This window comes from Electrophorus electricus, chromosome 17 (genome assembly GCF_041902795.1).
Source record: "Electrophorus electricus isolate QZ-2024a chromosome 17, ASM4190279v1, whole genome shotgun sequence".
Lineage (NCBI taxonomy): Eukaryota > Metazoa > Chordata > Actinopteri > Gymnotiformes > Gymnotidae > Electrophorus > Electrophorus electricus.
Window position 1 is genome coordinate 17890001 of NC_137513.1, and position 15603 is coordinate 17905603.

A 15603-nucleotide genomic window follows, 5' to 3' on the forward strand; every position below is an offset into this window, starting at 1 on the left:
CAACCTCATGTAAACTACAGAAGCTCCTAGGATGTCTCAGGTCTTCTTGCGATCTCAGCTTCCATTAGCACAGGTGGCTCAGTTATTTGTAACTAGGCTGTGTTTTAGAATGTTGTTGTAACCTTTGGTCTGTTCATTTGCAAGTAGTTTATCAGCTATCAGGCTGTGGCCCTACTGACTGCCATGCAGCTTCTGTATTCTGCTGGCTGCTGTGTTCTTTCAACTGCACACGCAGGTTTCTTGCCATGCTTGCCACAAGACTTAAGGGGTCTTTTGGTGCTTTTAAGCATCACAGGCCTTGGTCTGATAATCAGGGAATGACCAGAAGCAGCGTCTGTGGGCTGGTGCAGGAGATAAGCAGGCGCAGATCGCATGCCACCCCGTGAAAGCTCACCGCAGCCGATCTCGGGACCTGTTTGCGGGGATGCTGGGCCCGGCTGGCGCCTGGACTTCTGACCCAGTTTGATCTCGGGTTACGGTCCCTGTGCTGAGTCTCAAGGTTGCCATGGCAGCCGGAAAGGCCAGGCTTTGTTGACTCTGTGGTGCCGTGCTGGTCGTGAATTTGAGGCGAGTTAAACATTAACCAGGCTGTATTTTGGTCTGTGCATCTCCACCTTCCTGATGGGCTACAGGGGACTACAGATGAGCTGGAGGGTGTTTATGCAGAAAGCAACATTAGGTTAGCTGGGGTGTCTTTATGCAGAATCCATCATCACAACTACGACTATCTCAGAATGAAGTGCGGTTGGGAGGGCTAATGACAGATAAATGTTGTTTGAAGGAAAATTAACATGGTACACCCATACACATATGACACAGATTAACATTAGCATTATTAAATTCAATGTTACAGAAGGTCCCTCCTGAACACTGGTGGAAGGTTGTTCAGTAAGGATGTCTGAGGGCTCTACATTTTACAGGATTTTTTGGATTTATTGTGTTGTTTTGTTTGTCTGTTATGAACAATGCAGGCAGGGGCAGAATTAGTTTATCTTCCTAGTAAGCACACATGACATCATTATCAGTGTTGGTCTGAATGGGAGGGGGTGGGTGTAGCACAGCTGGTGTGGGTGTAGCACAGCTGATGTGGGTGTAGCACAGCTGGGTATCTCTTTTTGTTTGCCTATCACCTTGACTGGAGTGTCACCTAATCTCTTGGAAGATCGCTGGGAACTCTTCAGAGAGATCTGGGTTCAATAACTAATCCTTTTAACACAGTACCAAAGTTCTAATTCCATAATAATACAGAAGCCTTATTAAAGTGTGGGTTCTTGTTGTGACGTTCTGCACATTGTGATCTCTCCTCATGTTTTCTTTCAGTCTGCAGAGTTCTTTGACATGCTGGAGAAGATGCAGGTAAGATTATGCCAAGCCCCACTTTTTGTGACTATATAAAGCCCACTGCCTGAGGGTCTGGGTGGGCTCTCTGCTTTGCTGAGCTTTTAACAGGGGTGTGTTCGTGGAGGCGGTTTGATCTTTTCAGCTCGGAGAGGTTAAAGAGCTGTATGGGCCTCAGCAGAGCAAGAGGCATGGCTGTCCATCCACCACTGACTGAGTAGTCCCACCACAGAGAGCAATATATGGAATACACTTGTTCTTTTTAAAGCTCTACTGACGCACATAATACTTTCCTCTGTGGTGGGTGTTTATTAGTAGTGGTGTGTGTTAGTAGTGGTGTGTGTGTGTGTGTGTGTTGGGGGTGTGGATTGTGGGGTGAGGGCAGGGGTAGTTTTTCAGAGCATAATGGTAATGTGTGCAGGGTGGGGTGTTCTGCCCTGTAATTAAAGAACACCAGATCAATACGCAAAAAGCTCCTTTGAGAGATGCCATCAAGGCAGGCTCTATCTGGCCCTGCGTCCACTATGTTGAGCCCTGTGTTCTGGTGTGGATGATAAATGGCCCACGTCCCTCAGACGGATGGTGGCAGAGTCTGAGATCTGCACGCTCAATGCTGGGGGCGCTGGGTATTTTTGACTGTTTTAGTCAGGGTGTCACCGAACCTCATGCTGTGTTAGCCACATGCCCAGTCTGAACACTGTAAGCTCAACTGGAACAGACGCTTATCAAAATGAAGCTCACACCATCACCTCCTGGGCCTTAGAGTAGTGAGATAGATCACCCGGAAGAAAAATGAAATTCAGATTTTTCTGAATGCTTTTTGTAGACTTTTGATGTGAGGATTACAGCACACACCTAATGCATTTGTTATGTACATTGTTTGTCAAGGGGGGGCGTTGTTCTGACTTGTATGCACTGGTTAACACCTTTATTCCCTTTAATTTTCAACTGCAACCTTGGACTGCTACAGATACCAAAAACCGAGGACACTAAGAAGCACAAGGTGTGGAGAGAGAGAGAGAGAGAGAGAGAGAGAGAGAGAGAGAGAGAGAGAGAGAGAGAGAGAGAGAGAGAGAGAGAGAGAGAGAGAGAGAGAGAGAGAGAGAGAGAGAGCGAGAGAGAGAGAAAGAGAGAGAGAGAGAGAGAGCGAGAGAGAGAGCGAGAGAGAGAGAGAGAGAGAGAGAGAGAGAGAGAGAGAGAGAGAGAGAGAGAAAGAGAGAGAGAGAGAGAGAGCGAGAGAGAGAGAGAGAGAGAGCGAGAGAGGGAGAGAGAGAGAGCGAGAGAGAGAGAGAGAGAGAAAGAGAGAGAGAGAGATTGTTTGTAGTGTATCAGTGCATGTGCATGTGTATCTATGTGTTTGCATACTTATTACTATTTGAACAGTGTCATCTGTGCTTTCACACACATTCTCTAGATTTTATCAGGCTGTCAGCTCATTGTTGCTGAAAATACTTTAAAGACTGAGGGTCTTGTCCCCACCTCTGTAATACTTGAGGCTAACTTTGTGCTACACAGCACTTAGCAAGTGTACGACCTCCGTATCCAGGATTGATAAGATCAAGGCTTATAGCTTTCCAACTGTGCCAGCAGAAGCAGAACTCACAAGCTGTAGAGCACCTTGGGGTGTGAGCTCAGCCTGAGTCACAGATTTCTGTTCCACTTTTGGTGCATACTACTGTGCCTTTGTTGTGCTTGTGCTTGGTGTTTAGTTTTCTTGAGTTTGATTTCTGTGTCCTTTGCATCTATTAGCTTATGTTGCTTTTTTCTTTCTGATAGGATGACTACATCCCTTATCCCCGGATAGAAGACGTGAGTACGTGCACAGTTGTGCACACACACACAGACTCAAACACGCACGCACGCAAACCCACATGCACACACACACTCACCCTCATGCACACACACGTGCACACATGCACACATGCACACATTCAAATATCCACCCACGCACCCTCACACAGACACACACACACACACACACACACACACACACACACACACACACACACACACACACACACACACACACACACACAGGCATGCACGCACACACACACACATGCACGCACGCATGCAAACAAAGTTCACTATTTACCATTTATGGTTGACTTACTTCATTCTTCATCCCTCCACACAAACCTGTTCTCCAGGTCCTGGAGAAGGGGGGCCCTTACCCCCAGGTCATCCTGCCCCAGTTCGGTGGTTACTGGATCGAGGATGTGGAGGCCCCAGTGGGCACACCCACCTCCTCTGACAGCAGCTTCTGCGAAGAAGAGGAGGTCGAAGGCACCGGACACGCTGGAGGTGGAGGAGGCTTCGGTTACCGGCTCGAGAGCAAAAGTACAGCGCGAGCGTACCGCAAACACTTCTTAGGCAGGGTGAGCAAACCGCACAGCTGCAGCTTTGGCTATGGCCCTAACAGAGTTTGTATAGTGGTAGCACACGCAGGGAGCTACAGTATATGCTATACAGACTGTATATCAGCATAAGTGTAGACTGATACTCATTAATTACTACAAGTGATTTACTGTGCAGTGTCCAGCCATAGTGCATGGAAGAGCTCATACAGGATCTCTTCCACTCCTCAGACTCGTCATGATACACCCTTTTCAAATTAGATTTATATTAGATGTTTTAAGAAATAAATCACAGTAACTATTGGAATATGCACCCTAAGATTAACAACTAAATTTTATGATTGTAAGTTGAGAGGTTACACTGAGTAACTCTGATGTTAGGCTCTTACATTTATCAACCGAATCTTTGTTCTCATATGTAACAGGTAACGTGTCCTAGCCTCAGATCATTTTCTTCTATTCAGTTTCAAACTCTTTCTCTCTCGTTCTCTCTCAGTCTCTCTGCAAATGAAGAATTCTGCATTTAAGTGTCATAGAGGGTTAGATGGAAATGTCAGAACCTGACAATTCCTTTGTGCTGTACGCGAATTTAATTCCAGCTGTTCAGAAAATGAACCTTCCCATCTCTCTTTGTGAAGAGCATATGGAGCTGGTGAGAAATCTCACTCTTCCCTCTCTCTCTCTCTCTCTCTCTCTCTCTCTCTCTCTCTCTCTCTCTCTCTCTCTCTCTCTCTCCCTCTCTCTCTCTCCTTACCCCCCACTCTGTCCTCTTCCAGGAGCACATGAACTATTACTGCACAGGCAGTAGCTTGGGGAACCTTATCATGTCTTTAAAACACGAGGAGGTCGAAGGACAGGAATTCCTTCGCATCATGCTCAGGTATGAAAGGCACACACACGTACACACGCGCACCCACACACACGCACACGCACACACACACACACACACACACACACACACACACACACACACACACACACACACACACACACACACACACAGAAACATTCTGAAACAACCCATCTTCTTCCATGTATATGTCTTCATAATGTAGGTTGTCCCATCTTTCAATCTTTCAGGTCAAAGATGAAGACCCTTCATGACAGGATCCCATTGGAGGGACTGCCACAGCTGCCCAGTGTGCCCCAGATAGCCAAGGTGTGTGTCATTCACCCCAGTGAGCCTTATTCACAACTCACCCGTTTACAGCCGCCGGCTGCGAAGAGACAGAGTTTTGCACATGATTACACGGTGTTGTGACGTTGCTTTTCTATGTGACAAAACTGGGAGCTGTGATAGGTGTGATGGGGAAGGTTTTGTGTCTGATCAGAGAACTTGTCATCCTGTCTTTTAGCTGCTTTGTGATGATGCCATGGGTCTGAAGTTCAATCCAGTCCTCTACCCTAGAGTGAGTCTGTCGCTCTCACACACTCTCACACGTGGTCCCAGCCCCAGACTTTAATGTAATACACGCACACACACACACACACACGCACACCCACACGCACACACACACACACACACGCACACGCACACCCACACGCACACACACACGCACACGCACACCCACACGCACACACACACGCACACGCACACCCACACGCACACACACACACACACACACACGCGCACACCCACGCACACGCACGCGCACGCACACGCACAACCACACGCACACCCGCACACGCACGCGCACGCACACGCACACCCACACGCACGCACACGCACACCCGCACGCGCACGCGCACGTGCACGCACACGCACACCCACACCCACACGCACACGCACGCCCACGCACGCGCACACGCACACCCACACGCACACAAACACGCACACACACACACACACACACACACACGCGCCCACAAGCCCTCTGACACTGCTGAAACTGCACTACCTGCAGTCTCTTCACCATAATAGCTGATCGGAATGCTCTATTTGCTCGGGTCATCGGAGCTAATGTCTGTGCACCCTGGGATGCTGGGAAGTCCATCTGTTTGGCTACTGCCAACAGGCTCCTTCAGCACGAACGTTTCAGCTTCGCTTGGATCATCCTAGGACCCATTTAGGCTCTCAGCCATAGCAGGCACTAAGCCCTTCCTGAATTATGAAGGGGTCCTGACACACATATGTTTCTCCTGCTGGTTGTCTTTCCCACTTGTTTCTCTCTCTCTCTCTCTCTCTCTCTCTCTCTCTCTCTCTCTCTCCCTCCTAAGGCCTCTCAACTAATAGTCAGCTTTGATGAACATGAAGTCAACAACACGTTCAAATTTGGGGTCATATATCAGAAGTTTGGGCAGGTGAGTGTCATGGGTGGCAACAGCTTGGCACTGGCTGTTCACCTGGTTAGTTTGCATGTGAGAAATGACAGCATTGAAGGGAAGCCAAATGTCATTTGAAAGCATTCACTGAGGTGGAATATGCCTGAGCACTGGAGGTTTTCCTCCATCTCCATGTCTTGTCTCTGTTCCTCTGTCTCAGACGTCAGAGGAAGAGCTGTTCGGGAATAATGAAGAAACGCCAGCTTTTGCAGAGTTCCTCTGTGTTCTGGGAGAAAGCATAGACCTGCAAGACTTTAAGGGGTGATTCTCACTACAGATCCAATGTACTCGTACCCCTATCCCTATCCCTAACCCTAATCCTAACCCTAATCCTAACCCTAATCCTAATCCTAAAACTAACTGTTAATGAGGATTCTGTTAACCTCCAACAATCCAGGAATATGGAATTTAAAAATGTTACATGAAAATTAAACATAGGAAAATACTGTTTTCTTTCACTAACAATGTCCTGTTAGAAGACTGTTAGTAAACAGGTGAGAATAATTACAAACATCTTGATGCAAAGAGAACTGGGAAATTAAAAATGTGCATAATTACATTCCAAGTCCCGGGAGGTTAAGCCTGTTATACCCAAATATTACAGTGCCAGTGCAGGCCATATGGGATCTCCCTGTGTATCTCCCTGTGTATCTCCCTGTGTATCTCCCGGTGCAAATGCTTCTGTGTACTTCTCTGCTTCTCAGGTTCCGGGGGGGTCTGGACGTGTCTCATGGACAGACTGGCTCGCAGTCTGTCTACACTGTGTTCTGCCACCGTGAGATCATGTTCCACGTCTCCACGAAGCTCCCCTTCACAGAGGGAGACGTCCAACAGGTAGGCGTCCCTGTCTGCTTGCATGCTCATCTGCTCACTGTGCTCAACTCTCCAGATTCGTTTACATGTGCCGCAACACCTTGCAGTGCTTGTAAAGTGACCTCATGAGTACACATTCAATGATTTGCATGACCCAGTTCCTGCCTCTTCATATGACTTTATGTTTCTCTTTCATGTGTCAATTGGAATGATTTATGGTAAAATTCCACTATTGCTTGGGACTTTACAAAACCTTTAAATGCCTTGTTGCTTGAGCAAGGGCATCGTGTGGCAGGGTGTTAAATCATAATCTTTCTTTGCACTGTGACTGCATCGGGAAGCAGAGGCATAATTTCGTAGACACTTTTTATCGAGCAGGTAAGAAGCTAGTGCTGCTGTTCCTTTCAGCTGCAGAGAAAGAGGCACATCGGGAATGACATCGTGGCTGTGGTCTTCCAGGACGAACCCACGCCGTTCGTGCCAGACATGATCGCTTCCAACTTCCTCCATGCCTATGTGCTGGTGCAGGTGGAAAACCCATGCACTGAGCACACCACCTACAAGGTAGTGTTTAGGCTGCTGCCACTGGCTATGCTGCATATCAGTCAACAAGCGAATAAGCTGACCCTTGTCTCTCATTGGTGTTGCAGGTATCCGTCACAGCACGAGAGGACGTGCCCATGTTTGGCCCGCCTTTGCCAAACCCAGCCATGTTTAAGAAGGTGAGAGAAAGAGATGAAGGCTTTCGCTTTGTGCTGCACATGTGTGTATGATTGGTATGCATTTGGGAGGGAACAGAATGGTTGATTTCTCTCCTCCCAGGGCCCAAAGTTTCGGGAGTTTCTGCTGACGAAACTCATCAATGCGGAGAATGCTTGCTATAAGTCGGACAAGTTTGCCAAGCTGGAGGTGAATGAAATTGTGTGTGTGTGTGTGTGTGTGTGTGTGTGTGTGTGTGTGTGTGTGTGTGTGTGTGTGTGCATGTTCAGCTTTATTTAGTACTTGGGCAACAACAGGATAGAACACATAGATGCTTTGAGCACATTAGCAGTATGAAATGTGCTTTTACTGTCTTTGAGCCCACAGAGGGAATTTTGATCTGGCTCATGTGCTATGTGGAATCCTTGTGCACTTAGCGGTTTTGATTCATTTGGAAAGACCTTGCTGCAAACTGTTATCTGCACAAGTAAAGGGTTGGATTGCATTGAACAAAATACAAAGCTGATACTTTGTGTATGCCTGTGTGTGTGTGTGTGTGTGTGTGTGTGTGTGTGTGTGTGTGTGTGTGTGTGTTTGAGTATATGTGTGCATGTGTCTGTTTCTCTCTGTGTGTGTGTGTGTGCGTGTGTGTGTGCGTGTGTGTGTGATCCAGGGGAGGACGCGGGCGGCGCTGCTGGATAACCTGCATGACGAGCTGCACAGGCAGACTCAAGCCACGCTAGGACAGGGTGTAGTTACAGACGAGGACAAGCTGGAGAACGGAGGACATGGAGGCCTGCTGGAGTCTTTTAAGGTGGGTCTGCCACACTCAGCACTGTCAGGCACTGTCAGTACCACAATACCACCTTTACCCTTATTATCTCCCGTTACAAGGGTCATATTTTATTCCATGCTTAAGCCTGAAGTCACCTTCTGAGACCAGTGGAGACCCAGACCTCATCTTGACCTCATTTCCACTTATCAATAGATAAGAACATTTTATTTGGGTCAATTAGAAAATAAGCCATTTCATTTAATTCAAGATTGCACAATATATTGTTTTAATAATCGTTACCATAATACTGACTTGTGCATAATCGATATCACCGACAGATGTAATATGCAGATGAGCCCTAACTAATTAGAATTTGTGTTCTTTATTGTTAGCTTTTCCTAACCAAACACAGATCTTCCAGACAGTGTATGTCTTCTAATGAGTCACGAAATTTATATTAGCAAACAATATAGTCATTTTTATCCATCACATGTATCCTTGTCTTATAGCATGTTTTATTTTAGGTGTAGGTGTATTCTGTAGTAATAAATTGGCTAGGACAACAAAGCTTAATGTATGTGTATTTTAGCACAAGTCATCAAGGGTGTAGTAAAAAATTGAAATTGTTCCCGAATCAAAACTAGTTTAAGAACACTTCTCATAAGGCAACGCAGTCATTGTAAAGTGCCGCGGTGTGACGGAGTGTGTATGTGTGTGTATGTGACTGTTTGCAGGCAGTGTGGAGGTGTGTGGGGGGTATTGTGCAGACACACACTTCTCATGTCCTGCTGATTTGCGTGGCAGCGGTCGCTATCTTCTACCATATCCAGATGATTCAAACGCCCTGACTCTACATCAGAGCGCATGAAAAAGCACTTAACTGGCTTATTTTACTGGCTTTGTGTTTTTTAAGTTACTTTTGTTTTGCATTGTTGTTTGTGATCATACCATAGAAGATCACAGAAGCAACACACACACGTGAACATAAAGGTGATCACTGAAACTAATTATACTGGGTAGCTCCATGTAAATAAAGATATTTGATAATGAGAGCAGACTGTGTTGGTCATTTGCGTTCCACATTGCTTCCTGATTATGTATATAGTGTATTTATTCATGGTGTATGGCTCCATCTAATGACTGTTCTTGGTAGTGCAACTTTGTTAATGGTGCTATGTGTGCTATGTGAATATTTGATGACTTTTGAAAGTTTGTTTAGTTAAAACCGGTCACTGGCATACAATGTGTAAATAACGCTTCCACAATGACTTATTTATACTGAGAAACAATTCATTTCAACTGCATTTCAACAAAATGACTATATAAATCTCAATCTCTCTCTCTCTCTCTCTCTCTCTCTCTCTCTCTCTCTCTCTCTCTCTCTCTCTCTCTCTCAGAGGGCCATGAGGGTAAGGAGTCACTCCATGGAGATGATGGTGGGCTCTCACAAGCACAAAGCAGCAGCAGGGGGAGGTGTTCCTTCCAGCGTGAGCGGGGGTGTGCTCCCCCAGAGCAGCACGGAGTGCACCAAGAGCACCTTCACGGTGAGAGAGGGAGAGCGAGCGAGCGAGCGAGAGAGAGAGAGAGAGAAAGGAGGGAAATGTTAAGGAACAACGAGAGAGAAAGAAAGAAACAGAAATGGATAGCGAGAAGGAGAGAGCGGGAAAGAGAGACAAAAAAGCTGGAGAGAGAATGAGCGAAACTTTACTGAACACTTTACTGGATGATGATGATGTTTTCTGAGGATGTTTTAGACTTTGCGCCTCCGCAGCCTTTATTCAGTTCTTCACCTAGGGATACGGTATTCCTGCATGTGTGTCTCTCTGTGTGTGTAGCCTCCAGTACTGTCAGCCAAGTCACCCCTGAAGAGTCCTGTGAAACGGCGTTCTGGGCTGTTTCCAAGATTACACTCCAGCACAGAGAGTCCCACTGAGAAACATACGCCTCGCAGGTCTCACACAAAGACTCATACACATGCACACATACAAGTCACTATGCTTGCATATGTTATGTATTTACTAGACTATGCAAATGACCTGTTATGGTTTCACAGTGATCAGAAAACAGTAGACGCATTGCCACAATCACAGGAAGTGAGGTCGGAGACTTCGTCTAATCCAAGTTCACCAGAGATCTGCCCACACAAGGAGAGGTGAACAGGATGTTACAGTCTCAGTACCACTAAAAGACCTTTTATGTTGTTGTTACATTTGCTACTGAGTGCCTGTTGCTCCTCTGGATGGGGGCTGAATCTCTCTGTGCTGCACAGGCCATTTGTGAAGCTGAAAGAGTGCAGTGGAAGGGCCAACATGTCCCGCTCATCCTCCAGCACTAGCAGCTTTGGCAGCACGGCCGGAGAGGGAGAGGGCCTGGACGAGCTGGACACGGTCAGAGAGCACAGTTACAGCTCAGCACAGTGGCAGCACTGTTACAGCACAGCACTGTTACAGTAATGTTACACAATAACACTCTTAAAGATCAGTTACATCACAGGCATGTTACAGTACTGATACACCACAGCACTGCTGCTGTGATACAGCACAGCAATGTTATAGCACAGTATTGTTATAGTCCCATTACCTCACAGCACAGTTACATCTCTGTTATTGCACAGCTATAGCAGTGTTACAACACATCACTGTTAAATAACTATTACAGTACAACAATGTTACAACAGCAGTGTTACAACACAGCATGGTTACGGCACTGTTACAGAACACACTGTTATAGCATTGTTATAGCACTGCACAGTTACAGCACTGTTACTGTACGGAACTTTTACAGCAGTATTACAGAACAGCATGATTACAACACAGTTACAGAATGGCATGGTTACAGCAATGTTACAGCACAGCATGGTTACATCACTGTTATAGCATGGTAATTTATAGCAGTGTTACAGCACTATTACAGCACAGCATGGTTACAGCACTGTTACATAACAGCACTGTTACAGCATTGTTACAGCACAGTTACAACACTGTTACATAACAGCTTGTTACAGCATTGTTACAGCACTGTTACAGCACTGTTACAGCTCAACACGGTTACAGCATTGTTACAGCACAGTACGGTTACAGCATTGTTTCAGCATGCCACTGTTACACTTACAAAACACAGCAAAATTAATAAACAGTATAGCTGTAGACAGCAAATAACAGCAAAAACACAAAGTAGCATAGCATAGCTTTAGTTGATGATTACTGCAGAGATTCTGCAATGCAGAATTGTGAAACTGTGAAACCTGTTTTAGTGCAGCAGCATTACAGCATGGCACAGTTACCAAAACATCATAGCACAGCAGTCTACAAAATAGTACAGTGCAGTTACAGTTACAGCACAGGAAAGTACAGCTACTGTTACAATAGTGAGAAGGATAGTGGGGGTCATTCTGGCAGCACGTGTGGTTGACATCGGTCCAGCAAGTGTGGCCGGACAAATTGGGTCCTCTGAATTTGCAAGCTGGACCAGTTAGACTTAAAGATAGTGTAGTCAAGTGACAGGAAGATAGAAGAATGGTAGTGACAGGGTATTGGTACATGTTGTGTTCCCTCAGAGCAGTCGCCCAAGTTTGGCTTCGTCTGCTGGGTTCGGCCCCTCCCTCAGCGTAGAGAGCCAGAACTCTGGAACCCCACTCATTATGTGCCGCAGTCCTACTGGTAATACAAGTTAAGAGACACACACACGCATATACATGTACACACAGACACATGGTCAGACATATAAAACTGTGCTCATGGTCTCGCACCCACAAGCACGTTGAGGCACACTGCACTACTATGCTGTACTGTACTGTGCAATAACCTTTCTATGTGATTTTTGTCTCAGATGGGAAGATTAAAACCTCACCCAGGTCAAACCTGAAGTTCCGTTTTGACAAGCTGAGCCACTCAGCCACAGTGAGTAACCAGTAAGCAGCAAACAGTGGTCAGTGGTGCCTCATGGGAAATGATATGTTAACTTTGACTCAGGAACTGTAGGTTGATCTCTATTCTGTTCTCCATTTCAGGGGCATTAAGAGAATTGGGAGTCACAGTTGCAGAGCAGGTATTGTCAGATATAGCTCTCTAGCTCCACATACATGTTTGTTATTCTCCTTCTTCTTATTATCTTTTTGAATAAAAAGAATATGGCAGTAACTTACTCCAGATCTGCCTTCCCTCTCTAGGCAGTGGGGCTTAATTGGCGCCAAGAGACTTTTGATGATTTTTAAAGAAGAAAGGAACCATCTGCTGTAAGCAACGCGACCACCTTCATCACTGCTCACACACCCTTTTGTGCTGCAACCTGAACTTGCGCATGCGTGCGCGCGTGCACACACACACACACACACACACACACAGACAGACAGACAGACACACACACACACACACACACACACACACACACACACACACACACACACACGCACACACAGAGACAGAAAAAGGAGCGAGTGACACATGGATGCCAAAGCCAGAGTCTCAGAGGAGAGGTGTTGTTTTTACATGTGCTGTACAAATGTGCGAAAGCTTCTCTCTACGATGTCTACAAAGCCATGTCCACTCTAATGCTGCTTCTCATCAAACAGGTAGCTTATAGATATGCCAGCTTCCTGGAACACTTGATTCAATATTTCACAAAGAGCCAGTTTCAGTTCATCAGATAATTCAGTACAAGTGCATAGATGGTTTGGAATGCAGATGTGCGAGACTGATGCTAACACTATATATTTGTGGTGTACTTTGTGATTTCTGTGGGTTTCATACTTTTACATGCATTCATTGCAATGATTTGGTATAAATAAGGAGGGAGTCCTAAGATGCTCAACCTTTCAAGAGAGTTATGGCTCACTCTGTTCAAGCCATAGGGCATAGTGAAAAGGGCTGGGTTAAGACTGCTGTTTCCTGGTATAAGCTTCATTTTCAGTGTGCTAGTTTCTTGTTCCACCAACTTGCCTAGTAATCTAGTGACTTTATACTTACAGTGCGCAAGCAATTCTGTTTCCTGTTAAACTCAACAATATTAGTCAAGGACTAATATTACAGTCTAAGGTACTTCAGTAGAAGTGGTGCATGTGTTCTTTAAGTATCTGAGGTGGAGATTACACACAGTAGTTCTGATCCAGTGCTTTTTCTGTCTCTGTTACTCTGTTTTGCTGTTTCTCTATATGTTCATCCAGAGTTTGGTACACAGCCCTCCTGTATCTTCCAGCAGTCTTACACAGAGTTGGAAGCAATTCCTATGTTTTCCTTAATTTCCTTGCAAGACAAATATCAGTCAGACTTGTGAGGTGAGACAAATGAGAAAATGTAATATAAATGCTGGATTTATTGTTGTATTCAAATAAAGAACACTTGTGTTCTGGAAATTCATAGAGCATAAGCTACCAGAAGACCCCGACTTTTCTGTGAGGCGGATTCTCTCTACACTGCTTTTTATTCATAGTTTCACCGTTCATTCTCCATTTCACTGACTTGAATTGTACATAAACCAAAAACTTTCAGTCCCACAGTACATTGTTCATATGTAAAAACAAAATTGTGACATATGAATGAGAGAGCCATGTTTGGCTATTGGTTGTCTTTATATCATAAGTAAAGGAGAATCTTGCCTAAAGAAGAAGTCACTGAGTAATTCTGAAGCAGTCGTTACACTTGTGCAGGTCTTTGCTAGGCGCCAAAACGCTTTCCATGTAGCGAGAGCTTGTAGCCAGTTTGAGGCCTCCTGAGCTTAACACTGAGGCAACAGTGTGTCTCAGTATGTTTGCTTGCTTTGTGTAGTTTGCAAAGGGATATTTTAGAGCACCTGTGTGAACAGAGAGAGCGTGGAACAGCTGAACATATTTGTTTGTTTCTTTGTTTGATAGTGAAAGGGGCTGGTGTATCAACAGCAGGTCATTTATACTGACATAATTTATTGCTTTTAAACCTTGTGTCAATGTCATGTAAAATTGCAGTGTAAAAGAGTTAAATAATTGCAGATAATTTAAGAGACTATTCATGTATATGTATATTTGGTTATGTAATGTGCCATGGAGAATTTATTATGAAATAAAATGTTGTATTTTGTGTCAGATACTGTATTCTGTCCCTTGTACAAATGGATCCACAAAGAATCATACATATATTCAACTATATAATAATATTTACAAATTAGAATCGATTTTCCAACAGAAATGGCTACAAAGTTGCAAACTTCTACAGCGTAGTTACAAAGTAACATGACAAATGTACAAAGTAAAATGGTGCATATCCCAGTTTCTTAAGAAGGAATATGTACCATGCCAACTATGTCATGAAAGGGTTTATGAGAATACAGAAGGTAGTACTAGACTCACATAGCTAAGGGAGAGGTTATAGTTCACTGTGCCTCTTCCTGCAACAACCCTGCCATTTCCTGTATTCTTTACCCCAGAGAAGGGGGTTGGAAAGTCTTATTGTTGAATAATTTAATAAAATAATACATATTATGGAAGTTACTTTCCATTCCTCTGTTGTAAGTACATATTTATCATGTTACTGTAACATTTTCAGCTTATAAGAACAAATTGTGGAAATTCTCACCTTTATGGCACAGTTCATTAAAGGCACTAACAAAACACACAGGTTTGGGCTGAAATGGACTACAGACATGTCAGGCAGGAGATCTTTCGCATCCTGGGATGTGTAATCCAGAGAGATTAACATCAGATGCATGTGTGAGACACCCGTCTGTTCAGGCGGTGGAGAAGTTCACAGTGGAGTAGAGGATGGGCTCCTCCCTTGACTGAGCTTCGCGGTGGTGCCTCGGCTTGTCCAGAACGATGGTTGCATACACCACCTGTACAAGAACACACACACACACACACACACACACACACACACACACACACACACACAGACGCGCGCCAGGCAAACACACTGATTACAATGACTCCAAGAGGGTGATTATTAGATTACTAATCACAGAATGCTGAGGTACTTACTCCTGCTTTTGGATTAACTCGAGCAGTGGCTGCAAATACACAGCAAAGCGGGTATGTTAATGGGAGTAGTGTTAAGGTACTCGTCTTGTAATCAGAAGGTTGCCAGTTCAAGCCCCACTAATGCTGAGTTGCCATTGTTGGGTCCCTGAGCAAGACCCTTAACCCTCAATTGCTCAAGTTGTATCCAGGCATAACTGTAAGTTGTTTTGGATACAAGCTTCAGCTAAATGCCATAAATATAAATGACAACGTGTACATTTTCTTGTATTCATGTAAGAGACACACACACGTAAAAAGTTAAGCAGTAAAGAAAAGCGGAACATACGCTTGAAGCATCTCAGCGAGATTGTTAT

General features: G+C 45.0%; 1 protein-coding gene and 1 non-coding gene across 18 annotated transcripts in view; one reads left to right on the top strand and one right to left on the bottom strand.

The window, feature by feature from the left end:
* Positions 1-14359, top strand: part of rap1gap2a (RAP1 GTPase activating protein 2a) — a 30717-nt gene extending 16358 nt beyond the window's left edge. For 5 of the 17 annotated variants that reach the window (XM_081699755.1, XM_081699756.1, XM_081699749.1 and 2 more), the window contains 21 exons: positions 1321-1356; positions 3115-3147; positions 3489-3716; positions 4472-4575; positions 4776-4854; positions 5051-5104; positions 5913-5996; positions 6178-6278; positions 6722-6851; positions 7239-7394; positions 7481-7552; positions 7653-7739; positions 8203-8343; positions 9702-9848; positions 10140-10255; positions 10358-10456; positions 10574-10691; positions 11861-11972; positions 12133-12214; positions 12314-12351; positions 12473-14359. In XM_081699755.1, coding sequence (XP_081555881.1) covers positions 1321-1356; positions 3115-3147; positions 3489-3716; positions 4472-4575; positions 4776-4854; positions 5051-5104; positions 5913-5996; positions 6178-6278; positions 6722-6851; positions 7239-7394; positions 7481-7552; positions 7653-7739; positions 8203-8343; positions 9702-9848; positions 10140-10255; positions 10358-10456; positions 10574-10691; positions 11861-11972; positions 12133-12214; positions 12314-12351; positions 12473-12486 — 2031 coding nt within the window. In that variant the 3' untranslated portion in view covers positions 12487-14359. Of the gene's footprint in view, positions 1-1320; positions 1357-2308; positions 2342-3114; positions 3148-3488; positions 3717-4471; positions 4576-4775; positions 4855-5050; positions 5105-5912; positions 5997-6177; positions 6279-6721; positions 6852-7238; positions 7395-7480; positions 7553-7652; positions 7740-8202; positions 8344-9038; positions 9678-9701; positions 9849-10139; positions 10256-10357; positions 10457-10573; positions 10692-11860; positions 11973-12132; positions 12215-12313; positions 12352-12472 lie in introns of those variants that run through there. The other 12 variants (XM_081699752.1, XM_081699753.1, XM_081699748.1 and 9 more) reach the window with 9 other exon arrangements.
* si:dkey-52l18.4 (uncharacterized) lies at positions 13597-15541 on the bottom strand. The gene is made up of 2 exons (XR_014117809.1): positions 15251-15541; positions 13597-15105 (listed from the first exon to the last, which is right to left on the bottom strand). It is a non-coding gene; the product is annotated as an uncharacterized si:dkey-52l18.4 (transcript).
* Positions 15542-15603: the final 62 nt, after the last annotated feature.